Raw genomic sequence first — 26,778 nt, 5'->3', positions numbered from 1 at the left:
CTCAGAGGCCACACCTGTGCACATCCAGGTGTCTTGCAGCGCTCCTGTGTCTCCCACTCAGGGAGGCAATGGACAGAGGAAGCAGGCACAGCAGGACCAGTGCCTCCTGACAGAATTGTGCAGCAGCATTCCGAAGGCACTATTTCTGCATCCCAAACACAGGTCTGAAGCACATTTTGGGTGACTGGCCGCATAGCAAAAAGCTGGCTCTTTGATGCAGAACACCCGTGCAAGATGTTCGTGTGCCGTTCAAACCGCAGCGTACTTTGATTCACCTCATACAGGAAGTATCTTGCTGAGGAAACTGTCTCTGTGGGATTGCACAGAACCTTTTATTGGTCACCTGTCCATGGAGGCACAAGTGGCCTTGGGCTGGGAGGGAAGTGTTTGTACCAGCATCCACTCTGTGGAGGCGCTGTGAACCCAAAGAGATCTTTAGGATGCTCCGTTCTCTCTCAAATCCCTCCTTTCTCTGTTGTCTGAACTTCGAGCAGCTCTGCTCCATAAACCCTTTCTGCATCTTTCTGCACTCAGGGTTCAGATCAGCTGACCCACCCCAGGGCTCACATGTGGGCAGCTCTAAGCCATGGGATGTTCCCAGTGACCAGCCAGAACCCTCCAGAGTGAGGACAGGAGTCCCTGCGAGGACCACACCCACAGCAGCCATGGACACAAACAAACACGAAGGTAAAGCATCCTCTTATTTCACTTCTTGCAAGTATGAAAGACAGCAAGAGAGAAATGTGCTCTCATAGGACCTGTCTGCTGGCCACCAGCCAGGCCCCTGAGAGCCCCTCTCAGCCATGGCAGCTGTGGGCAAATGTTCAGTACTTCCAGTTTCTTAGAAATATCTGGGGGTTGATGTTTTTATCTCTTATTTTAGAACCACCTTCCTCTCCTCTCTGGAAAATGCTCCTGTGGCATATGTAATGTCCAATGTGGGAGCTCATTCCTTTTCTTGCCTCGTGCCCCACTTCTGCCTTAGGACGTAGAAAGACTTCTGACTGTCCAAAGCTGTTTTACATGAGGTGCTGTGACGAGGATCTGCTTCTCTCCCCCATGTGCTTTGCAGAGAGTTCTTGTTCGTATCAGTGCCACAACCCAGGTATCTGCACCAGTCCCAATCTTGCAAGCACCAAGATATATCCAGGCCACACTGCTTGCACACAATCAGTCCTTGCTAAGGTTGGCTGCATTCTAGAAAGTCTGCAGAGCTCAAATCCAGGGTTTTAGTGGTTATTGACTTCTTTCACAGGAATGTGGTACTTGCACTGTGCTTTGCCTTGCCACCTCAGAGGCACTGTGTCCATATGCTGAGGAACTCTTGGAACTATGAGCAGGAGGAGCAGCTCCAGGAGTATCCACAGCTGCCAGCTCAGGAGAGACACTGGACCGCCTCTTCCCCTCTTAAAAGGTGCTTGGTGGTGCCAGTATTCATGGCATAGTTAACAGAAAAGTTAATTCCTCTATTATTATTATGACTATTCTAACTTGATGAAATTAGGTCTGTGTAGCTAGGCCCTTACACTACAGCAGGCTGGAAAGGAAATTAACTCAGGGATTTTTTCCAATTAATTGGTATGCCCTCGTGGGCTGCAGAAACACTGCAGAAATTGGGAGATAACCACCAAGTCCCTTTTTTTCCCACAGTGAGACTGTGAGGAGCCTCCCCTGCTTCAGCTCTTTGCAGTGACTTTATAGAAATGACCTGGGTTTTCACTGGGTACATTCAGAGAGTGCTCATGGCAAAGGTGGGAGGTAAAGTCACAGCAGCACTGATCCTCTCCCCAGTTCCAGTCTTGCTCAGGAGCAGTTCCTCACTTTTGGTATATCCAAGGACATTACAGACTGATCCACAATCAAATCCACATGAAAGTTCCCTACAGATTTCTGCAGGACATGGGTCAGGCCCTCTGTGTTATGTATCAGATTGAAAGACACACAAAGAAAATCTGAGGAGGCTCTTCCTTGCTGTGCTGTGCTTCTACCTGACACCTCCAGTCCTTCACAGAGCTCAGCATTCAATACACTCACCCATGTTGTAAAAACAGCATCTGCTGGTCCTCCCAGCACCTGGTTTTGTTGTACTATTAATGGACAAACACGTCCTCTTGCTCTCTTTTAGTCAGTCCTTACTATCCCACAGCAAGAGCCCAACAGGAGAGGCATGGGCCTCAGTTCCTGTGATACAGGAGAGTCACTGTACACACAGCTTCAGCTCCAGGCATCCTGACAAAGCTTCAGGCCAAAGGTCAGCTCCTAATTCATGTGGTTGCAGAGAAAATCAGGAAAAAGGAACCAGAAAGGCCAAAGCTGAAGCTGGAAACAACGTGTAATTTAAAAGTTGGAATGTGGGACTCGGGGCAGGCTGGCTGATGAGTCCTGACCCCAAACAGCTGGCAGTTTGGAGTCACAGTTACTTCTCCCAGTCAGCCTGCTGCTTCTTGTTTGCCCCGGGAGGAAGCATAAGAGGATATTCCCCAGAGGGTCAGTGTCTGACCCAGCTACCCAACCCCAGAGCTGAGCCACTGGCACAGGCGGGAAGTGGCACATGGGCAGAGAGGAGCACACAGCCTCTCTGCCTCTCCCCTCTGCAAATCATTGGGGAATTTGCTCAAGCTCCTCTGAATCAGGACAAATCCCAGAGACCAGAACAGGGCCATTTCAGAGGTGTCCTTGCTGGTAACCCACATTTCCCCTCAGGGGTAAAGAAATCAGAATGGAGCTATGCCTTGTATAGCTCTGACTTCCAGGCTTCAACTTTCCTCGGGCTGACTGTGCAGAGCCTGCCCTGCGTGCATATCCAGCCTCTGCAGGACTGAATCTCTGTGGTCTGAAAGGCCCAGGTTGGAAAAGCATCTGCAGCATGGAAAGAAGGAGCTTGGCTTCCCCTGGAGCTGGGCACGGTCTGTGACTTAACAGCAGAGATGAGTGAGGCTGGGAAAACCCAGCTGGGGAAGTGGCATCCCCAGGGGGAGGCAATCCAGATGGGAACAGAGCAGCATGGTGTTTTCTGGAAGCCTGATGGAGGGAATAACACGATGGCCACGGGACTGCAATTCCTGAAAGTGCAACGGCAGCACAGCCAGCGGTGATTTGTGATTTCTGCTGGATAACTGAAGGTTTCTGCACAAGACAGTTGGACTACGTGACCTTAAAAAGGTCCCTTCCAACTCAAATGGCTCCCTGATTCTAGGATTAATTCCTAGAGATAATATCTCTGCGGTGTCCTAAATACTTCTACAGAATAGACAGAATATCCTCCATCAGCTAAGTCTGTTTCAGCCATGTGAAGGTGTACAGAACCAAGTGGGATCACCATAGCCCAAACCCCCAGGAATGAGGAAACCAATGAGAAGGTGTCATTTTGGGAGGTTAGAAAAGACACGATTACTGATTAGACTGCATGTAAAAAAATATAACTTAAAATATACTGATAAGGTGTTTTTCCTTTTGTAGAGATACTAGAAATATGTACAGATATAGCAGAGGATAAAATTGACTGTTTCAGTAAAGAAACAGATCAGTAATGTTTAGGACAAAAAAGCTCTGTTACCAAGGCTGGTACACAGAACTAAACTTCACAGGGAGCATTTTTGTCCTATTTGAACATAGAAGCTTCCTCACTTCCTTGCATGGATCAACTCTGACCAGACACAGGAGAGCAAATTTAACAGTGAATTTAACATCTGAATTTAGGTGAGTCATTCCTATTTTATAATTGCAGTTTATTTTACAAACGATACGGTGTTCAGACCTCCTAAAATGAGACTCAAGCCCTTTAAAACTGATTTGTTCCTCAAGAGGGACTTCAAACCCTCTGTTCCAGTTATTTATAGCAGCCATTATAAGTCATTTTAATTGACTGAAGTTCTTTATTCCCACAGGAGGGACTGAAAGTGTGCCTGTGAGTACCCCTGCAACACAGATTTCCCAGGTAAAGATGAGCAAAATGCCCTAAATAACTCCAAGAGTTTAAAGAGTTACTAATATATAAACAGTAGTTAAAAAGCTAAATTGAGTGGAAGGAAAAATGCAGGCATTTACAAGGAACATGGCAACCAAAATGCGCACGCTGCATGAATAAATATCACACATCTTGGGCCTCATCTTAAAAGACCTTTCAGTAAAATTTCTCTGCTCACAACCAGCTGCATTTAGACGGTTGATTTGTGAGCTCAGCTAATTAAGCAACCGACATCATTAGCACCAATTAGAGAATGTCAGTTCACTGGGCTGGGGGGAGATTTCATGACAGCTTTGATGAGCTTTCAGCAAACCTGATGAACTGTCCCAGGAGCAAGGATCTGGCTGACTGACACGGGGCAGGGGTGCCTTATGCAGCAGGGCACTGACTCTTCTGGGGGGCTTTGGGTTATCCTGGGGTACCCTGCCAGCTCCTCACACCGTGGGGTGCTCTTGCCTGATAATCCAGAGCAGCCAGTGCTGAGTCTTGCTGCATGTCTTTGTCTGGCCTCCCAGCCAGGAGCTTGGAAACCCTGGTGACCAGCTCCCCCCTGAGCTCTGTGCCCTGCCTTTGGGCTAACATTTTTGCTGCAATTGGACACCACAGGCGCTGTAAGGCTGTCTATTACCACAGCCCGGGGAGTATCTGTCCTGTGAGGTGCGGTTTCAGCCTTTCCACAGCGATGTTTCCTACCCATTTCCAGTCTGCAGGAAATGCGACAGAGCTGTAAGCACTTTAATCCCCGGTCTGGTTCAATATGGAACCATAATCTGAGAGAGGAAACATACCCTGAAGTGGAAATCCAGACTATTTGAGACCTCCCTTGTCACCATTGCAACACTAATGTCTGTAGTTACTTGCCAGTGCACTGTGGCAAGTGGAGAAGGCACAGCTTTCCATGAACTACCCAGCGCTTCTGTCACCTCCTCCTCTTTCCCCATCCAGACAGCTCCAAGGGCCCAGCACAGTGGATCCAACATGGACCTGGGACCATGTGCTGGGAACACCACGCACACATGTTGCTTTGCAGCTGACACCTGGGTACCTTCATAAATCCTCAAATTCCTCAAATTCAGCTGCCTCTTCCCTTCTGCCTCAGCAAACAGTGCAGTTACCGAAAGGGACTGCACAGGTGTGCAACAAGGGCTGATGACCCTTTAAGTACCTTCATCGTTCTCTTCAGTACTTACTGCTGCTCTGACTGCATTCCTACCATCCTTGCCTAGGAATATACATGCTGGATATACTCCTAGGACCAGCCTCTTTTCCACTGTAAATCTCTGCTGCTTTCCTGCTGTGAGGCACTGCAAGCCCTCCTAATGCTTGGCTGTAGGAGTGCTGCCCTTAAGTACAGGAGCTGGTAGCTGTTCTAAAAATTAGTTGTTTCCTGGTAAAAGCATGCGTCATGCAACTCAGAAAAATCAGATCCAGGGCATGTGTCAAATGCTGGGCTTTGTGCCAGGTTGGTTTCCAGCAGTGTCCTCAGGCAGCCCTCTTTTGAGGGACACAATGTCTGTTTATTTCTTCAGACCAGCCCCAAAAGATGTGCAAAGTGCTGGAGAGTAGATAAGTTGGGGGAAGCACCACAGACAGCACTCCTTCATGGCCACAGAAGGTTTGACTTTTTTCACGGATGTATTTATAATAGCAGAATTGTTCTGTGCACTATTTCTTTATCATGAGCCTGTTTTCTACTGGTTTTGACAGGCTTCAGCTCAAGGTCCCAGACAGCAGGTCCTGCTCTAGTGTAAGGACTTAGGCAGCTGCCAAGGGTGGAGACAGAGCCCTGCACACCTAGCCAGTGCTGGGGGAAACCTGTGGGGACACAGCTCCTCAGAGAAGAGAGGGCTCCCTCTCATCCTTTCAGTGCAGCCAGGACAGTGACCCAGCTCACCAAGGCTCTGCTGCCCTCTTTCCATCCCACTCCTTCCTTCCATAAACCACCCTCATCTGCTGTCCACAGCCAGCATCCCTGGGCTGCCTCAAAGCCTGAACGGAGCTTTAGGCTGCAAGGACAGTGGTTTTATCTTTTACAAATGTCTCAAATTGCTGGCACTCACCAAGAGAGAGGGTCCGGGTCCAGGAAGCAGCATCAGTCCCGTGCACCCTTTGTGAACAACGTGGTCTTTGCACACAGAGCTGAAAAATACCAGGGCAGCAGGTGAAAAATGGGGCCCAAGAAAGACATAACCTGCTACAGACACATGGCACTGGATGCCTCACTGCTTTGCTTTGTCAGGTCTGAGGGCCACACTCCAAAGGCAGATGGGCGCTGAAATCTGTACCTGCTACTAAATTATTTAGATGCCTAAATGCTTTTTTTGAACAGTTCTTGGACGGGTTTGAAGGACTCCGTGTGACTATGCAGATTTATTTATCCTCTAGGCATTAGTTCAATTTAGGTTATTGTTTCTTAAATTGCACAACTGAAGTGTTAAATTACATCTTTACTCCCCTAAATAAGTGAGCCAGGGCAACACATTACAGTTTAACTGTTGCTGTATGACAAAATCTTTTTTGGTATGTGTTACACTTGGAAACTTTAGAAACACAGAGTTGGCTTTGCAGAGGGTCACAAACCTGTGAAGTACCTCTGTGCTCCTGTAGGCATAGGCCATCCTTGTGGAGACAAGGCCAGGACCTGATAACCTCAGTGGCTTCCATCTGTTTTAACAGCTTTTGGGATTTAAAGGATGGTTTTCTACAGCTTGCTTTTAGAAATGAGCTCAAACTAAAATCCATAGCTACACCATGCTTGGCTAGAGTTTAAAGATAACAAGCTGTTCCTGTGCCACTTCACTTGATTTTGGATCAACCCTGCATCCAATGCAACAAGAGTGTATTTCCTCTCTATGCTAAGCCTGACCTGCTCAGGGTTTCAGCACTTCTTGTTCCATCATGCAAGCTCTGGGGCTGCTTGGTGTTCCTGGCTGCATTCATCCCTCAAGCAGCAACACAAGGATGTATTTCAGCACCTGAAAGAGCTGCTGCAAGCTGCATGGGGCTGAGGAGGGATATATGGGGCAGAACAGACTCAGGCTGGGCTCTGGAGCACTGAGGTGGACACACTAAGCTACATTGTCACCACAAAAGCAGAGATTGGCCAACAGGGAGCCCCAAAATAACAGGTCACTGATTGCTCTTGGATGCAGCAGAGAATATTTAACTCAGCCTCTAATCCAAATCTTTCCTTTTGCTGGCTGATCTCTGCTTTCATAGAGTGTTTCAGTGCACGTGGACACCAAAGTCTCTGCAGCGGTTCATTTTTGCTGATGCCTTGCAGTTTCTTACTGTGAAACCTCAAGATCAGCAATGATTCCCATCCCTATACCATTCAAAGGATCTGTGTAGCTTACCCCATTTCCGGAAGCATCTGAGGAGGAGATGGCCAGGCTTGTGGGCAGAAACATTTCATTTTCGGCTTCTTCTCCCCGAACCATGTTACCTCCAGGGGCAGCTCCAGCACTGCTCCACTGCTAGCAAGACTTGGGGCTGTGATATCTCCGTGCTGAAGCAGATCTCTAAAACGGATAGCATCAGTCAGAACGGAATAGCACATTCCAGTTGGAAGGGACACACATCTAGCAAATGAACCCTTTTCACCTGGAGGGCAGTGCGTGGTGCAGGCTGGCACACAGACTGCGCCCTGGCCACATCAGCTCCAGGGGGAAGCGTGCCAAGCACCTGTGAGCAGGGATGGGAATATGAACATTTTGCACAGCCACAGTACTTTATAACCCTCCCTCTTCCCCAGGCACACGTGTTAGGATGTCTGACGATGCTGAGATAGCAGCAGTGTGGTCACTGTCTGCCCTAAGCAGCCCCTCTAACCCTTCAGGCTACATTCACAGGTCACAGGGTGACGCTGTGGCCAGGAGGGTTGGGGGAAAGCGTTGAGCCGAGGAGTCTCCAGCTGCCTCGGGGACTCAGGGTTGTCATCCTGACTGGGGAAGCCATCCTCAGCCTCCTGCTCCCCTCCGCACTGTCCCAGTGCCCCTGGTTCCCGTCAGTCCCGCTCCTCCCACCCAGGCGCGCTGTTCGTGCGTCCAGGCGGGCCGGAGCGGGGCCGCGGGCGCGCTGGGGAAGGAGCGGGGATGGCAGGCAGACATCCTCTGCCAACACGCGGCCGGTGTTGACCAGAGGAGCTGGTGCCATTGCCCCGAGGTATCGGAAGCCGTCTCTGCTCCATTTGCAGGACTCAAGCGCCTGAGTTCCCGGGGTGGCTCTCCGCTTACCACCAGTGCTCCCGTTTTGGACTCAGTTTATAACCAGATGTTAGGCCGAATTTCTGTTGTAAAGGTAAAAATCCTCTGTGCCGAAGCGCCTTGGGCCGCGACCTCGCCGTGGGCTTTGCGCAGGCCTCGCTCACAGCGCTGGGGGCAGAGTCCAGGGGCAGCAGGCCGAGCCGCTCCCCAGAGGGGATTCCCCGCTCAGCTGCCGATCCCCTCACTGCCCACCCACACCTGCCTTGTCTGCTTGCTCTGCCAGCCTGGCTTGGCCCAGTCCATCTCCTGCTTCATTGCCTGCCTCCAGCTTAGGTGGTGAGCTCTTCCAGCAGCACCAGGGCCTGTAGAGACAGGAAACAGAGAGAGCGGGCACAGCGTCACTGTATGCCAGGGGAAAACCTCCTGTTCCCTGCCCAGCACTAGTTAGAGCTGCCTCCTTCCATGGAAAGGGCCCGTGGCAAAGGACACAGCTTCTCCACAGCCCTTGGAGAGCGAGGGGTCAGACGTGTGTGGGGAGAGCACCAGCCCCAGGAGCACGTGTGGGAGGAGGACTCGCTCCAAACCAGACACATTCTTGATTGCTCAGCTGCTTTGGAGATTAATAATCCGGCTGCTGTTACTGCAAACCTTCTTGGCACCTTTCAGGCTGTCCTCTCCTACTACAGGCTGACAGGCAGCAAACTGCCAGGGAGCCTGGAAAAACTCTAATCAGTGTTTAAAAAGAAAGTCTAAAAAAGGGGCACGCTGATTGTCCAAGACAAACACCTCCTACTCCGTAGTGAGGCTGCAGCAAGGGCCAAACCTCCCCCCACGTTTCCCAGCAATGAAAGGAGGAGGAGAAAGAGGACAGCACCTTACAGGATGGGTTACAGCCTCGGGGACACGAACGCCCGAGCCTGGGAGGAGGGACTGAAGCCACCGTGTGTGTGGTCGCTGTAGTTGCAGGCGTTAGCCTCTGAGCTGAAGGCGGGTTTCACAGAAGCAATGCAGGAGCTGTCCCGGATCCAGCATGGAGAGTACGCCCTGGAGGAGAAGGTCAAGAGCTGCCGCTGTGCCATGGAAGAGAAGGTGGCTGAGATGAAGAACTCCCTCAACACGTTCAAGGTAGGAGTGTGACCTGCGGGGAGGCTGCACACGTTGCAGTGAGCTTGTGTTGCAGAGGGAAGCATTCCCCTGCCTCTGTCAATATTTCCTGTCCGCAAAGAAAAGGAGCAGGCAAATGTTTTGGAAGTACCTGGGGTTCTTCCTTTGGCTTTGTGTCTCCCCTGACTGCTCCAACTCAAAAGTAACCCGTGAGGCAGTGCCGAGACTTACCTGGGCACCAGCAGCCCTTGCTCTGGGCTGCACATGCCATGGGTTTCTGGCCTGTTCGTAGGCTACTGCTGGGCCACTGTCCCACACCTCTCCCGGGTCACCTCTCCTGCATTTCCTGCAGGAAACAAAGCCCCTGGGGAGCAGCAAATCAGCACAAAACCCTAAAGCCTTTTGAAGTGGTGTTTCCACACGGCTGGGAGGAAGTGCTGCCTGGTTTGATCTGGCCCAAGAGGATAAAAAGGGCTGGAGAGACAGCCTAGCAAGAAGGCTTGGTGCACACGCGCAGAAACTGGAGGACACGGCGGGCAGAGGAACCCTCTTCTTGTTTTTATTGCACATCTTCCCCACGGGGTTTTGCTGAGTCAATAACACCTTGTGCAGTTAAAGAGGGCTGCTTACTGGAAAAGGCCACTGCTAACCCTGTGACAGGGAGACAGATGGCACCAGGCAAAAGGAGCCCTCTGTGCCAGACAAAAGAGGGAGACAACAAAAAGGGCAAGGCCATATGGGTTAGGTGTCAGAGCAACCAGACACAGGGTTACCCAGGGCATAGGGGAAAAGGGGATTTAAAATGCAGATACAAAGAGTTGTGCAAGCAACAGAAGGGGTAAAGGCTGCTCTCCCTCTGCCTCATGCCCATGTTGGCTATTCCAACACTGAGCTCCCAGTGCAGCCACCTCCTTGCTTGGGGAAAATCCTTTGGGTTACATGAAACTCTTGAGTGTTCCTCCTCAATCCTCACGTTCATGAAACCTGCAGGAACTTGATGCACCAGAGCTCTACATCTGAGTAAGGCTTGGCTGAAACTGCTTGAGGGAGGATGGACAGGGAGGATATGGAGGGCCTCATTTCCTTAGGAAACCAGGCTAAAAGGACAGATCCTGACTGGCCAAAGTTTATACATGTGAGTGCTCACACTGAACCAAATGCAGCACGTGAATACACATGCTGGAAAACTGCTCCCCAAGGTCCACCCCCAGTGCCATGTGTGACACCTCCTGGACTTGCAAAGGAAGAGTGTTTGATCACAGAGCCACTCCCCACACACCCTGAAGGGCCTTTGGTGCACAGCAGCCAGCACTCAGAGCTGTGCCATGAGGCTGATGGGCACCCTGGCAATGCTGTGGGTTTCTTCTGCCTGTTCCTCAGGAGGAGCTCAGCGATGCAAAGTCAATGATCGAAGAAATCAGTGCCAAGCAGGAGGAAATGCAACAGAAAATTGAGCAGCTGCAGCAAGAGAAGCGGCGGGAATCACGGAAAATGAAAGCTAAGTAAGGGCCCAAACTCCAGCGTGCTGGAAATGCTAATAAGCATTGCTGTCCATTTTGTTCCTTTCTGTAGAGCATAATTTCTTAATTTTTTTCCTGGCTGGACATGTGTAACAACCTTGTTTATGATGAGAAATGCTCCACCCCAGGATTTTAGACACACACCCCACAGAGCAAAGACAAGAAAAATGCTAACACCTCACTGTGATTCCAACAGCAAAACAACCCCCAGCAGCTCCCTGGAGAACCAGAGACCCACCAGAGACATGCTGGGGCTGTTGAAAGGCAGAAGCCTCCCCCATTCAGACAAGAGCATTGCAATTTCCCCTTGCAAGCTTGCAGGAGTCAATGGGCTCCTGATGGTGCAGTCATGCTCTACTTTCCTGACACCAGCCTTTTCTCCTCTGAGCAGAGGCAGAGAATGTTTGCACACTGATGCTGTGGTGAAGATGATGGCTGTCCAGCTTGGTCCTAATTAGCCTCCTTCTGAAAACACACTTTTGATCATGAGTCTATATAGCTGCCTTGATGCAAACACTTGGCAAATGTAGGCTAGCCCCTCAGCTAATTAAGCTATTTAATTAGATAAAATATGCTCTGCAAAAGAATAGATCTGAAATAACCTTCTCCTATAGCCACAGGAAGTTATTTCCGGAACATTCCAGTTCCATCCATGAACTGCCAATTCCATCAAAGCTAGCTCCTCTCCTGGTCTCTGCTAGAGTTGTCCTATTTCTGACAGTGTAGGAGCTTTACCTGTAGCATTCAGACTTTCCAACCACCTGGTTCTTTGTGTTTGTGCAGAAGAGCACAGAAGGATGACCACAGCTCACAGACAGTGCCAACACCTCTCCAGGGCAGCCCCTTTCGATCCATCAACCTCCCAGAACCTGTGCTGATTAATGAAGATTTCACCAGTCTTTTACACAACGTGACTTACGAAAAAGGTAAGGAACGGAACAGGGAAATGCAGTGCTTTCCTCTGGGGAAAAAAAAATCAGAAAAAGATCACTGGGGTAACCTGGGTTCAGGAAGTATTTGCCCTGTGAACGCTGTCCCAACAGGCATTTCTTGCCTCCTCCAGGGAGAGGGATGCAGGCTGGATCTTCATTCCTGTAGTGTCAATGGCACAGGTACAGAACCAAACGGGGGCTCTTGATAAAAACCCTGGATTTGTTTCTGTGTGAGGGAGCAGGGCACAGGAAGGAGGATCACACCTTGATGAGGAAAACACTGTCAACTGCCAAACACTTGGAAGCTGGAATCAAAGAAAAGGTGATGGACCAGAGCCTTTCATTCTATAATTAAGTTTGGGGGTCTAAGCTGGTCTATCACTCTCTTGCTGTTCAGATAGGAAGATAATAAAGACATATTCATTTGAAATGTCAACAGAGGCAGAGATTAGATGAAAACCAGGTGCTGTTTTCTACTCTTTTTTGTTTAGAACCTGCCAGCTGTGGCCCTCCTCTGCCCTACGCTCTGAGGTGGTGTGTTAGCCCTCTCCCTCACATCCCTCTTGCACCTTTCCCACCCAATTCTCCTTTCTTTCCAGCCTCATCCCTCTGCTCTTCGACAAGCTCCTTTCCACTGAGAATGGCAGCCCTGTCTCTGTGCCAGGTCTCCATCCTCTTTGTTGTGTGTGGAGTATTTTCCACCCAACACAGCCCCACATGCCAAGGAAAGCCAGGACTGCTGACGTTCCCCTGCAGTCACACTGAGCACAGCAGGGACCCCACAGTATCTGCCTGCAAGTGCCACTGAAACGCAGACTGTGACAAGAGCACGGCAGGAAAGGTCCTCCTTACTGGAGAGTCCAAAAGAGGTGTTTCCATAGCAAAACTGTGAAGGACCAGAGGATCTAACCCTGCTGTCAGGGCTGGGCAGGAAGGAGCGAGCTCTGCAGGTGCCTTCTGTTGCTAAAGTTCTCTTTGTTCTTCACCAGTGTCTGACACCAGGATCATGCCCATGGGAGAAGGAGGTGTAAAAGTCATAGCAGGCCCAGGTAAGAAAACAGCAAGCATCAAAAGACAACAGGACAATGATTCAATAAAGCACTTGCTTTACTGCACTGAAGGAATGCTTTCAGGGAAGGCATTTCACAGGGATGTCTTTCACTCTGCAATTACCTCCATTTCCCTACTTGCAGCTGACATATGAGGGCAAACCTGTGTCCCTGAAGTGTCTCTGATGGTCAGTGCCAGGGATTTGGCAGCGAAAGCCTTTCTGCTGTTGCTTTCTTAGATTCTAAGTGCTTTGGCAGAAAGGAAGAATTGAAACTTCCTGATATGACAAAGAATAGTGAGAGCACCACTTTTCCCACCTGGGAAGAGATGGTGATTCTTCTCCTCTAACACGTCTAATTTTGGATCTTATTTGGCTTGAAAATAAACACTGGAAGAGTGCAAACCTTGTTCTGCTGAAGAGCTCACCAACTGCACTTCCTTTGTAAATTAACTCTACAAGGCTACAGCCCTTGTGAAGAACAAAGAACGCTCCAAATTCACCTTCCAGTGCTTCAGATGGATGGAAACACAGCAGCATAACCTCTCAGAGAGACACTGAGATGTGACTCCAGAAACCTGTTTGTCATTGCAGGAGCAGCCATAGAGACAGATGAGAGCCTCAAGCCTTCCCTGGCAACAGAGGGCCAGTCAAAAATGCATCTGCCATCAACAGTGTGGAAGCAGCCCAAGGACACCAAGGACTGGGGAGATGAATACATTTCCAAAGAGCAACCGGAGAGAGGGAAAGACATGGGCCAAAGCAGATACAGCTCAGCAGACAACATAATATGTGAACCCTCTCTGGCTGGTAAGGAGGAGAAAACTCTGCTAGAGGGGCTCAGAGCGGGTGTGAGCTGGCTGGGGATCAGCCCCCATGGAGGGAGACACACAGGGCACTCCCTGCTGCTACCGGGGAATCTCTCAGGGCCTCACACTCCAAGACCTCTGGCCTTTGTATTTGTTGGGCTGTGTGACTGCCAGAACCACTCTGTACCCAGGACAGCCCTTCTCCTTTCCAAGACCTGTCAGGTTCAGAGTATTGACGGGATTGCAGCGGTGTAGTTGTTTAGGTGGGTGAAAAATACAACTTCTCATTCTGCAGGGATTCTTCAGGATGGGAAACTCTGCTATGAGTTGTTTTGCCTTTGCATCCTTGTTCTGTTATTCTTAGAGAAATCTGGTATTCATAGTGGGAAACACTTCTGCTTGGGAGCTTTCTTAGCAAAGCGAGGCTCTGGTCATGTCTGGGGCATGCTGGAGTTTAACCTTTCGGGTAAAGAAGACACAAAAAGAAGATACACTGATACCACTTCTAAACAAGTTTCTCCTTTCATGGTCACTTCACCAGTCTAACATGCAGCTGTCCTTGAGGTCAGTATTTTCTTATTTTCAAATGTAACCATTATGTTCTGGAAGCCAAAAGGCAGAACATCGCCTTGGAGCTGCTGGAGTCAGAAAGGAAGTATGTCATCAACCTTTCCCTAATCCTGAAGATCAAGGCCACGCTGCAAGGGCCAGATGTGAAAAGAAGCACCAAAGAGAGAAGGTATTTGATGTCATGTGCTCTCTGTCTTCTGGGGAGTTTTCTTCAGTCAATATTACTTCTGCATTATCCCCTCACACACTTTTCTTACATCCACACAGAGAGATCTTTGAACACTTAGTGTATTTCCAGTTGAAAACTGGAGGCACTGGAAGGTTTTTGCAGTCATTGAAGGCGTTCCTGCCTGTCCCGTGCATCTTGCCCACCACCTTCATCCTGCTTCTGGGTGAAATCAACATGAAGTGGCAGAAAGGCAGTAGCACATTTTGGCCAGCTCTGCATCAGTGGGTTGTCTCATGAAAGGGCCTGACAACACAGAAAGCTGGGGATCTCTCCTCCAGAGAGAGGAGAACAACACAGAAAGCTCGGTGGGGTGGCTCAGGGCCGTGGTCCTGCATCATCAGCCACAGCAGCATTGCCTGGGCCTTTTTAGTGCTGCTAATTCTGCTGCTCAATGCATTGCAAGGAAAGCCTCAGGAGCTTTCAAAACACTTTATGAACGACCAGCTGGAGAGGGCATTGCACGTGCACAGCTGCCAGAACAGGATCCCCTGATGCAGGCAGGATTCCAGCCACGGGAGTTAATAACGCCTGCACTATAGCAGCAATAAAAGAGGGAGTCAGTGATACACGTGCAAGGCTGTGCTGACCCCTCAGGTCACCCCCACTTGTCAGGGATGAGCGTTTGCTCTGTGTAACCTGCCTGATTTGGTCTCCTGTCAGCTTTTTCCCCAACTCTTTGCGGTTCCTGGTGCAGCAGCACGTGGATTTACTGCACGCTCTCCAGGAGCGAGTCCTGAGCTGGCCGAGGCAAGGGATCCTAGGAGACATCTTCCTGAAGCTGACAAATGATGAGGTACGTTAAAGACCTCTCCAGAATCTTCTGGAGAGTCGTGACGTCTTGCTGAGGCCCAGGTGGACCGAGACACCCTGCAAGAGAGGGGCTGTGCCGTGCAGCTGTGGCCTGAAGGGTCAGGCCTTTCCGTGAGCGCTGGGCCATGGCAGCCCTTTGTTGTTCAGGGATCCCACATGCCAGACCCACCTGTGGGCAAAGAGCCTCACAGCACAGCTCCATAAGCTACACGAGACCCTACTCCTGCTTGCAGGAGCCACACGTGAGCCTGGACAGCTTGAATGGTGTATTTGCAGTGAGGGTGTGAAAAGAGAGTGGTTCTGATGCTCCCCTGCCCAGCACACCCTGCTCAGAGTTCTGACAAGCAGCTGGGCAGGCAGAGGCCCACTGCTTTGTTGCACCCGCTTCTGCTGCCCTGGTGAGCAGCAAGGATGTGTAAAAACCCATCTGATACTTTATAAATTTTAAGAGTCTTAGATAAAAAGAGCTTCTTACTGCTCAACCTCTCTATCCCTCCTCACCTGCAGTAAAGTTTTACACACTGTGCTCAAGAGCTGAACACATTTTATAAAACGGGCTTTCCTGAGAAGTTCCAAGCCCTGAAGGAGTGAAACAGCAGCTCTGCTGCACTGGTGACCTTCCAGCAGTGATGGTGGGGAATCAACAGTTTGGCTGGCTCTGTGACCAAAAATCTCTGTTAAGCTTGTTTGTTCTTTCCTCTTTCTCTTTTGGAAGAATAATTTTCTGGACTACTACGTTGCTTACCTGAGGGACCTGCCAGAATGCATCTCTCTGATCCACGTGGTGATCCTGAAGGAGGTAAATTCCTGCTTACTTCCCAAACACCTTATGGCAACACGCAGGCCTGGGTTGTGCCTACCCATGATAGGATTCTCCTGCCAATCCACTTGTTCTGTTTCCTGGAGGTTGTTGTGCTGACAGGCACCTACAAAAAGCAGATTTAACACTTTCCTTACTGTCTGAAAACAAAGCTGCTTTTCTGCTATGCCATGAAGCAATGTCTCAGATTACACCTCCCAAAAGCTTGTCTATGCACATGCTATCCAGAACTTTTCCAGGAACTGTCTCCTGGAAAATGGAGGACTCATCCAGGAAGTCCTTTATAGAGAAAAGGGTGTTTACTTTCAGCTATTTGGTCCTGGATTTTTGGTATAAACTTGGCAAGTTAAATATAAAGGCAGTTTAAAGTGCAATAACTGCACCACATTTGCTTTCTTCCAAGATATTTTAATTTAGAAGTCAATCTGAATTTGTTCAATTAATTTGAGCCTAAACAAAGAACTTCCTTCTGAACAACAGTGTCTTCTTGGGCTTTCACTAAAACTTAACTAGTGCCCTTTCAATGTGCCCCCTACTTAATTAGGCTGAGTGTCCCTAGTAGATAACCCCCAAGCTGAATGCCTGTTGTGTGCCCCTGTGAGCTGTTGTAACTCCTTGCAGCATAACTACTCATTAAAGCACAGAACCTTCTGGAAGGAGATGTGTTTTATGGGTGGAAAAGACTCTAAAGTTGCTTTATCTATTTCAGGTAGAAGAAGAAATCAAGTCTGATCTCTACATTCTGTTCTTTCATATAGTCCAGCGAATCCCTGAATACCTTATTCACCTACAGGTAGGGCCCAGGATGGGAACTGTGTTGTTGAACTCTTACCCCACCAGGTGACACTTAACCCAGAGCAGGAATTTGGGCCTGTACAGCTACAGGGTCCTGACAAACCCAGTGAGTGCTTTGAAGGAAAAAAACCAAACAACTTTAAAAGGGAAAGGCAGCTAACAATAGGTTAAGTTCCATCTTTTTTAGGCTTGCTTATATTTGCCAGTTTCTCCAACTGACCCGACAGAAACAGCTTTTGTCCCCTGGGAAGCCAAAGGCTCTGCTGTCTGCTGCCCTGGGAAAGCAGGAGGCCAGGGATGGGACAGACCTGAGAGGCTCCTAGGGCCCAACAACCTGTCCTACAGAGAGATGGCTGATAAAAAGAGCTCTGCTTCACAGAGCTGACTTGTACTAAAGCATTTCAGACAAGGCAAATACAGAGTAAGCAAGCCCTAGAAAATCCCAACATTGGTTTAGTCAGCCAAAGCTAAAGCCAGCCAGCTCCTCACCCACACATCCATGATTACATTTACAGGGGTTCCTTGTGCACTTGCACTGGACTGTGGGAGGCAGGCCCCAGCCAAGTCCCTCACACACTCACGGAGCCTAGCAAAGCTCCCCCAGGGCAGTGCCAGGGGCACTGCAGAGCCCTAACCCCCGGCTCCAATAGTGCCTTCTCCCCAGAAAGGGGCAGGACGGCCTGCCAACAGCCTGCTCTCCTCTGTGCCTCAGAACGTCCTCAAGTTCACGGAGCAGGAGCACCCTGACTATTACCTGCTGCTGGTGTGCGTGCAGCGCCTCCGCGTTTTCATCTCACACTACAGCCTCCTCTTCCAGTGCAACGAGGACCTGCTGATACAGAAGAGGAAAAAGCTGAAGAAGTAAGCACAACATCAGCACATTCTCTCTGTCACCAGGGAAGGGAGGGCTGGGGGAAGCCTGGCAAACAGGGGGTGTAGGTCCAGGTAGGAACCAACAGGCACACTGCTCTGTTGAAATAAAACAAAGCCCTTTGCACCTGAATGCTGGTGGCAAAGTCCCTCCCCGATGGGAAAACACACAGGGATTTAGCTCTGGCAGCTCCAGGGCCTGGGGAGAGTGAGGACTGTTTCCCTTATGGGCTGAGACTCCAAAAGAATGGTGTTATCTCATTTTACTGGGGGAGGAGGTGGGAGAAACAAAAGCCTCCAACATAACCTGTTGGAGATGAACTGTGACAGTAATTTCCTTGAATGTAGAATCTCAAGTTGCAGCTCAGAACAATTCCTTGAAACCAAGGCTTTTTACTAAAATCAGAATCTGGTCACCTTTGCTCCTTGTGATGATTTACCTGAGGAGCAGGACAAGATCACATTTCAAGGGAAGTTTCCAAGTATGGAGGGTGGTAAAAGGCTGGAGCAGATTGCTGGGGAGGGACTGCTGTCAGAAGAGGTGTTAAGAACACCACAGAAAGCAGGCGGAGCCGGAGCAGACTAGGTGGAACAGGCTCTTCCTTGGGGTGGGCAGAGGTGAAGGGGAATGTTAAGGTCCCTCCCAGTCCTGTTTTCTGTGATTCTACACGCTCGTGCTCATTCCCTGCCTTATTTCTTAGCCCGACGATGGATTTCTCGTCCCTCAGGTCATCCCTGGTGAAGCTGTACAAAGGTCTCACCTCCCAGTGTACGAGCCAGGAGGTTTCTCCAACACCCAGCGCGGCGTCAATGCGGGACAGCGGGATCCACACGGAAGAGGCCCTCCAGTCCTTCCCAGCGGCGCCTTCCTCTGGCACAACCACCCCGTAAGCCTGCTGTCCTCGTGGGCAGCTTTCAACGGAGGCTGAGAACGCTGCTCACCCACACCAGTGACCCCAGGCAGCCACAGGCTGTCATTTCCAAAACCACTCCCTGTTTATGGCTAGAGGGACGAAGGGCTGGCTCCCTCCTGCTGTTCCCTGCCGTGTGGTTTACAAGCAGGGAATGTTTCAAAGGGCTGCCTGCTAAGGCAGTACATCAGGGAGGACGTGCACTTGTTTAGCCTGGCAGTGGTGTGCACAGTAACACACTGCATTATTCACTGTCAACATTACAAGAGCTGGGAAACAGGACCAAGGTCTCAGAGCAGGAAAAAAACCCCTTTTCCACACAGCATGTAACTGAATGATGTGATTCACTGTCACAAGTACAAAATGGGTTCAAAAAGACACAAGACTGAGTCAAGGCAAGACAGGGCTACTGGTAGCACCTGAAAATCCTCACAGAATCACAAAATATTCTGAGTTGGAAAGGACAAGAATCGCTGAGTCCAGCTCCTGGCCCTGCACAGAACCATCCTCGAGTCACACCACGTGCCTGAGAGCATTGTCCAAACGCTTCTTGGACTCTGTCAGGCTTGGTGCTGTGACCCCTGCCCTGGGGAGCCTTTTCCTAATCTCCAACCTAAACCTCCCATGACACAACTCCAGGCCATTCCCTCACTGTCACTGGTACCAGAGAGCAGAGATCAGTGCTTGCCCCTCTGCTTTCCCTCACAGGAAGCTGTAACTCAGGTCTCCTCTCAGTCTCCTCCAGGCTGAACAGACCAAGTGCCCTCAGCCACTCCTCATATGGTTCCCCTCTGGCCATTTCCAGCCTGACAGGTGCCAAATGAGATGATGCTCAGAGAAACACGCTAGACTTACCTTTGTTCTTATGCCAGCAATTTGTGGCTATCGTGCTTTCTTATCTGCTTTGATACCAACAAGAGTTTGGCTGCATCACTGCCAGCCCCCCTCTGCTGGCAGTGTTCTAGATCAGCTTCTTCTCCCCAGACTGCCCAGGCTGATCTCCCTCCTCTCACAGACAGGTTATTCCAGGCCTCCACCTCGGTAGCCTCAGCTGGCACCACCCCACATTCATTCTGAACCAAAGTCTCAGCTGGAACACAAGGAGGGCAGGAGCCCTCCAAGTACTCCTGACACATTTTGGGGATAGAATCACCTTACCCAAGAGAGAAACTTGAAGAGACAACCTGACCACAGGAAAGTGAGACACAGCTCCTACATTACAGGGAGAGAAGGAAAGTTCAGATCTAAAATGCAGATGAACAGGAGGGAGATGAAGCAGCTGGCTTCTCATCTCAGTTTCTATGCATTTCATGCTGTAGAGTTCAAAAGTCAGCCAAAGCTACCAGATAAGCAGTTGTGTCTCTCCAAGTTTGGTCCTCCTAACCAGCGAGGCAATTTCTGTTAGAGACACCTCTGTGACTGTTCTCCAAGACAGCAGAGTACCTTTCAGCCATAAAATCACCACACTAGGGCTGGGGGAGTGAAGGGGTGGGGGGATTTGCCATGTCTGTCATCCTTCAGTATTCCACTTCCGTCTGTTTTGTTCTGGCTTTTATTTTTAAGGCATTTGATGCCGCAGATGAAGAAACCCCAGCCTACGGTGATGGAGAACATCCAGGCTGTAAAGCCCCCTGACTGGGAGATGGAAAGCAGGAAACACGAGAGGCCGGAGAACATCCTTGCCTCCTCTCAGCTGACAGAGCAGGAACTCAAGGCCCTGACAGCCCCCTTGCAGTCCATCCCCGAAATGGAGTACGAAGCGCCGCCGGCCGACGCGGTGGGGAACACCGAGAGAGCCATCAGAACCTCCGTGGAACTGCTGCAGGATGCCAGGAACTTTGCACCCAGCTACGAAGAGTTTGACTACCCTGGGGAGGTTTTCACCATGCCAGGCCCCTACGAAGACGACACCTTCCAAAACCTCGCTCTCTTTGAGAACTGCTCCCCGGCCTCTTCCGAATCCAGCCTGGATATCTGCTTCCTTAGGCCCGTGAACTTCACCTCCGAACCGGAGAGGACAGACCATGCCTTGCAGCCACTGCCTAAGAGCTGCACTCCCGTGAGCAGCAGCACCTACAAGCGTGAGATGTTCCACAGCAAAGGGAAGCAGCTGAGCAGGTCCCTGAAGGAGCTGCCGCGGAGCGCCGAGGGCGTGAGCACCAGACTCTACAGCACGCGGAGCAGCAGCGGGAGCCGTCTGCAGCAGAAGCAGGACAGGAATGTTCAGCCCCACATGATCTCAGCCTCATCTCGAAGCTCCCAAAGGAGCTACTTCCCCCCACAGAGAGGAGCGGGTGAAAAACCCAGCTTTTTGGAAGTAAGGAGGCATAAATAGGAGGAGGAAAAAAAAAAAAAAAAAAAAAAAAGAAAAATGGCACCTGGTGGTGCAGCAGCTGCGGCAGCAGCAGGAGAAAGATCTGAGATACAGTTAGAGTAGAACACGCCCAAACAGCTTTCAATCCCGCACATTCCAAATCCTCAACTGCATGTACATGCCCAAGGGAGGGACAAGACAGCTCGCTTTCACACACATCCTCCCCAGGGACAAGCATGGGGTTGAGGTGCACAGCTGGCTGAGCTAGAACACCCTAGAGACAAGGTAGCCTCTTTCTTGTGCGTCTCCACCTGTCACTGCGCTTCCCCCCAGGTGAATGTCCTGAGCAGGTCACCAAGTTTACACAAAGCTGTTCAAAGTGAGTGCTGTGGGTGGCACCCAGTTCAACAGGTGCCTTTCCACCTGCTGTGAGGAGTGCTGGGTAAGTGCTGGGTCAGCCATGCCAGTGTAAACCAGCACGACCTGGCCAAGCTCGGCCCATCCACAGCAGCAGGGATCTGCTCCATAGGGTCTGTTTCACCTCTGTTTGTTGCCTGGATTGTACAGACCCATGCTGAAGCCTGTGTGAGAAGAGTCAGAGCCCAGCAACTGTGTCCCTCAGGTGGGACGTGGCAATCAGCACTGTAACCCTTCAGGGACACCAGGCCCTGCAGGAGCAACGCTTCTGTGGTCTGCAGTGACTGTTCAGAGTCAGCTTTGGGCTGTCTCAGCCAAGGATGTGCAGGCCAAGGGTGCTGTGAGGTGCTTGGGCAGGAGGGTGTAGGTGCAGATGATGATGGGAGGTAGGTTCCAACAGCCTGACTGAAAAGGCAGCAAGGAAATTCAGAAGGAAAGGGAAAGAGCCCAGTAAGTGAAGGAGGTGCTAGATGATTGAACAGGGGAGATGAGGCAGAGGCAGCAGAGCCATGGGGACACAGCCACCTCAGAGAAAGGGGCACAGGAGCTCTTTGGCACTCACCTGCACAGCACCGTGGCCCACAGCAGGGTGCAGATGTGAGGCTTGTCCAGAACTGCAGGACACGTTCTCCCCACAGTGCAAAGGGAATCACCATGGCAGTGGTGGGCAGAACTGGAGAAAAGGGTCTTGTGCAGAGTCTTGCTGAGACTCGGCACGCTCCTGAAAGAGGGGCAGATCCTTTAGTGGCACATTTACCACAAGGTGTGTGCTAATGAAGCCTTTTGCCCTGCAGATATTAAACAATGCAGCAGCAGAGGCAGCAGAAGAGTCCTTCACACCTTACCACAGCTCCAAAGCCTGATGCCTCTCTGCCCTAGGGAAGAAAGGAGAGGGTGGGAAGTTCTTCCAGCTGCCCAAGCTGGCTTGCTCCCTCACTGGCAAAAGAAGCTCGTGAGCTTCTCCTAAACAAAAAGCTTAGCCAGAAAGGCTCCAGCTCCCTCTAACAATGCTTATCCTACTATTCCTCTGTCACTGCCTCAGCCTTAGAGCCAGCAACAAGCTCCCTGCAGAGGTGCCAGTGTTGTTTCCCAGCCTTATCAGCACCTCCTGACCCACCAGGTCCCTCCTAGCACAGAGAGAGAAATAGGAAGAGAGAGGAGGGAACAAGAATGTGAGGTTGCAAATGCTGGTTAAATTGTCTTTTCCCTTTTAGGAGCTCCATGCAGAAGACAACACCAGGTTCTGCCAGAAGGATGACAATGAGCAAACATCCTTCAGCGACCACAACCCGCGGCACGAGCCCAAGGGGGGGTTCCGGAGCTCCTTCCGCAAGCTCTTCAAAAAGAAATAAGCAGCCCCAGGAAAGGCAGGCCACAGCCAAAGCACAGCAGTGCTTCCCCAGGCCCCCGAGGGTGGAGACAGACAGCAAAGGCCCCAGGATCCCCCTGACTAACACACAGGGTGGAGGGTGGGGGAGAGGAGACTCTCACAACTGCCTTACAAATGCATCCTGCTCTTCCTAGCGCAGGGCAGGGCCAGGCTTTGGGTTGCAGTGGAGCTCAACCAGCAGGTCCAATAAGCACAGGAGCTTGCTAGCTTTCATCCCTACCTGACTGAAGTTCCCTCGGTTTTGGAAAGCTTTGGCCAAACCCCGCTATCTTCTCCTCCCCCTCATCCCCCAGAACTGCTTGATTTGCCATACATCTTTGCTCTTCCAAACTCAAGGCAGGTCTTATCTGGGCTCACCCACAACAGAAAGGTTACCTTTACAGCCCTGGCATCCTGGCCAGAAGTCTAAAATTCCCTTCTTTCCTCTACTTTCCAAAAAAACCCACCATCAAGGATGTATTCCAGGAGGCCAGCTCGCATTACCCAGGTGGTTTGAGAAGGTCTAAGAAGCATCAGCTGAAGCACCTGAGCACTGCACTGCCTGATCAGCAACATCCTTTCTTTTGGACTTCCATCACTCCCCAAAATCCTACTTCACCTTTTCTGTGAATGCAGCTCTCCTGAATCGTGTCCTGCTGTAGGAATCACTGCTTCTGCTCTCAGAACGGCCCGTGTCTCCAGGCAGGTGATGCAGCCTGGGCCCACAGGAGACAGACTCTTCTCCACCTTCTCCCCAGCATGGATCAGTGCTAGTGCCAAGCAGTGTCCTGGCTCCTGGTCTGTAGCACACCTGGAATGCACTCTGCCACCTCTTTGGCCTGACATCCTCACGAGCCCCATCACGTGCAGCTTTGGGAAGGTTCTTCCAGCCAAAAACGGAGGCACTAGGGCAGGAAAGTTGATGGTGCACCATGTTCAGAGTCACGGTCCTCCTCCTTGTGCAAGGACAGATCAGGAGGCCAGACACAGGCCACCCTCCTCCCACCTGGACACGACAAACCCTCGGTAACTCTGATCTCTGCAGAAGCCAGAGAAGCTCTGCTGTGATACCTGTGTCACCACCAGCAGCGAGAGCACCACTGGCACAGTGCTGTTACCAGGGCAGGACTGCTGAGCTCTCTTGTCACCTGGGACGTTCCGAGGGCAGCTTTAAAGAGAAACTCTGGGTTTATCACCTTCTTCTGACAAGCCTGGGACACTGGTCTGTCTAAAGGACAGCTTCACCTTAAAAAGCTGTCTCCATGGGGCCAACAGCAGTCAATGCCTTGGGGGAAATACTGTGAGACTGGGGCTTGGGACTGCTCACAGCAGCCTGAGGGTGGCTGGTTTTGGGGCCGAGAGGAGAGAGAGAAGAGCACCCAACATGCTGCAGGGCTCTGCTGGCCGTGGCAGCAGGACAGGGGAGCCCAGGGCAGGCGTCTGTGGATGCAGAGGCAGGGCCCAGAGCTCCCCAGTGCTGACTGACCTGCGTCGACCGCTCGCTTTTCCTCCTCTGCCGGAGGCAAAGGGGTGTCTGTGAAAAGGGCTATCCAGACAGACAAAACACATCAAGGTTTTCCCAACATTTCAAGAACGTGACCAAGCAAAACTCCAAAGATTAAAACATTTTAGCTGGTCTCTCTCCCATAGATTTTAATGAAATAAATATCCACTTCTCCTCCTTACAAAAAAAGGAAAGAAGTACTTTCTTCCCCTAGCTTTTGGAAATTTCTCTGGGAAGATTTTTTTTTTTTTAATGTAAGGCTTTTAATGGCAAAGAAATCCCCTTCCATCTCTTTCCTTTCCTCATAAAATTACCAATTCCCTGTCCCATTCCAGTCAGGACTGTTCCATGCTGACCAGTCACTGAATCACAAAGACAGTTCCTAGGACTTGGCAGCTTTGTTAGCCAGACTGCGCAGAACCAGGACAGAAATTCCGTAGGAAGAGCCAGATACTTGTAACTGAAGCATTGGCAAAGCCAGTTTGTTTTGCACAGGAATCAGAACTGTTTGTTTGTCCATGGAACCAGAGCTGTATCATTATGGACGAGTGTCCATGGTGATGCACTGATGCTCTCAAGGGCTCTGATTCTTGTGGTTTTGGTCTCATGCGTGTAATGACACTTTTACCCTTCACAAAACAAACCTGCTTTTCATATTTGCCAGGCAGATACCAGGACAGAAACAGGAGAAAGGAAAGAAACCTACCTGCTAATATCTCCGGGGTGAGGAAACCCTTCCAAAGTGGCAGACCCTTGCTTGTAAAACGCTTCTATTGTAGTGATGTAAGGCACAGTCCAAACTGATGGTTCTTTCTTTCTGATTCTCTTTGAGTTCTTACTTCCAGGCCTGTACTTACCACTTGAGATGTCCTTGTACCTGCTCAGAATCTGCAAATGTAAATAATATCAATGAATGCTGCTCAGCACCACACAGGCACAACCTGTGGCAGGATCCATTTCAAATCCATCTTTAGTGTACATTGTGCTCTGGATTATTTTTTCTTCCTGTGCCAAATAAACGTTGCCTTTAAATAACGCTGTTGCCTCTTGAATCAGCCAGAAGAAGGGTGCAGCCATTAAAAGAAGAAACAGGTGTTTTTCTGGTGCCTTTCTGAGGTAACATTCCTTGCACAATCCTGTACCCCTGCAAGCCCAGCCATGAAAGCAGACTGTTCCCTACACTTAGGGGTTCTAAGACTCTTGGTGAGAACTCGGCTGAGTCACTCTCCAGGCTCCTGTCAAGGTCCTGTTGTTGGTGTAGCTCACTGTGACAGATCCTCAGCTCCTTAGACTCTTCTAGACAACACCTCTCCACAGCTACACTCCCTGTTGAAGTCAGCCACCCTAGACTCAGAACAAAAAAACGCTTTCTCCAAAACAGATGCAACAAACTTGTCCAAAGCAATTCCAGCAACATGTGCCCTTGATCACCTACCTCTGTCTGCCTTCTTTTTAAAAATATTACAGATGTTCTGGACATTTGGTAACTTAAATTGTCATGCATCTGGCAAAAGGGTTTTTATTTTATTTTTCCCTTTCAACTTCTCAGCTACCCAGTAGAGGATTTCACACTTGCTCGCTAGAAAGTAAGAAAAAAATAACTTACTCTTTGTTTCCCTCATAATGCACTATCTTCCACTGAACACAAATGGTAAATTTGCTCTCAGTGGACAGAAAAATGCATTTAAGGGTGGTTTGGTTTTTTTAATGGAAAATAAGGAATGGAATTCACAAAATAAGTTAACAGCATTTTTGTTTTTATACCTGTATTAGGCCACAGGTTTCCCTCCTTAAGAAAGACTCCAGCTATACATTGTCTGGGTTTAGAAATGACAATTCAACAATCTTTTCCATGAAGCACAATAATCCACTATGATCAACAGTGGTACCTCCAGTAATATCACTGGGACAATCTAATTTAAAACACACACAAAAGAAAGAGAATTAAATATCCCACAATGTCACACTAAAACTCAAGCACATTTCATTGTCCAGGTCATATCATCACCCCACCAGACCAGATCAAGGTCATTTTACCAAGGAGAAAGAGAGCATCATTAAAATGATTTAGTTTTCTTTGTAAAAAGTATTGTCACTAATGCAAACGCAACCCAAACAAGAAGCCATTCCAGATCAGAAATCGTTAACACAGAGCTGCCATAACACAAACCAGTGTCTTAGCAGTTGTATTCAACTCCTAAATGCCACAGGTTTGATTCTGACCCTGTCCTTCCTGTTTGCAGCTGAGACCACACCACGATTTGTGCACTGTCACCGACCCCTGGGCTCCGAAGAATGTTTTGAGTTCTTGCAAGGTGACCGTTGTCACCTGTTGTCCAAGTATCTCACCAGGAAAGCACTTTTATCCTCCACCACAAACAGGGAACAGCATTCCCCATTTCACCCAGGGAAGCAGAAACCTACTGACATTTAGGAAACCTGCTGATGGGCAGGAGCCATGGGAGGTCTGTCCTGACTGGGTGGCCTGCTCTGCCTTGGCTGCACACCAGCACAGACAGAAGTGTGCTGAGGAAGAAATACAGATCAGGAAGTCTCAATTGATGGAATTTTCCTGGTAACCCAG

The 26,778-nt window shown here is 50.0% G+C and overlaps 1 protein-coding gene across 1 annotated transcript; it reads left to right on the top strand.

The window, feature by feature from the left end:
* Positions 1-559: 559 nt before the first annotated feature.
* Positions 560-25,130, top strand: ARHGEF33 (Rho guanine nucleotide exchange factor 33). The gene is made up of 15 exons (XM_040059055.2): positions 560-687; positions 3,888-3,937; positions 9,133-9,297; positions 10,657-10,778; positions 11,580-11,722; positions 12,718-12,777; positions 13,371-13,586; positions 14,195-14,324; positions 15,045-15,177; positions 15,910-15,993; positions 16,724-16,807; positions 17,522-17,670; positions 18,408-18,566; positions 20,154-20,907; positions 22,536-25,130. The coding sequence occupies exons 1-15, from the start codon at positions 666-668 to the stop codon at positions 22,671-22,673; spliced, it is 2,409 nt and encodes an 802-aa protein (XP_039914989.1). The 5' UTR covers positions 560-665; the 3' UTR covers positions 22,674-25,130.
* Positions 25,131-26,778: the final 1,648 nt, after the last annotated feature.

Source organism: Hirundo rustica, chromosome 3 (assembly GCF_015227805.2).
Source record: "Hirundo rustica isolate bHirRus1 chromosome 3, bHirRus1.pri.v3, whole genome shotgun sequence".
Classification (NCBI taxonomy): domain Eukaryota; kingdom Metazoa; phylum Chordata; class Aves; order Passeriformes; family Hirundinidae; genus Hirundo; species Hirundo rustica.
Note: the sequence above shows the minus strand (reverse complement) of the source record. Positions and strands in the feature narration are given on the sequence as shown.

Bases quoted from the DNA above. Each gene is read 5' to 3' on its own strand.
- ARHGEF33 (XM_040059055.2), top strand. From the start codon at position 666: ATGGACACAAACAAACACGAAG. The intron at 18,567-20,153 runs GTAAGCCTGCTG...TTTATTTTTAAG, and splicing joins TCCTCTGGCACAACCACCCC to GCATTTGATGCCGCAGATGA. The intron at 20,908-22,535 runs GTAAGGAGGCAT...TTTCCCTTTTAG, and splicing joins AAAAACCCAGCTTTTTGGAA to GAGCTCCATGCAGAAGACAA.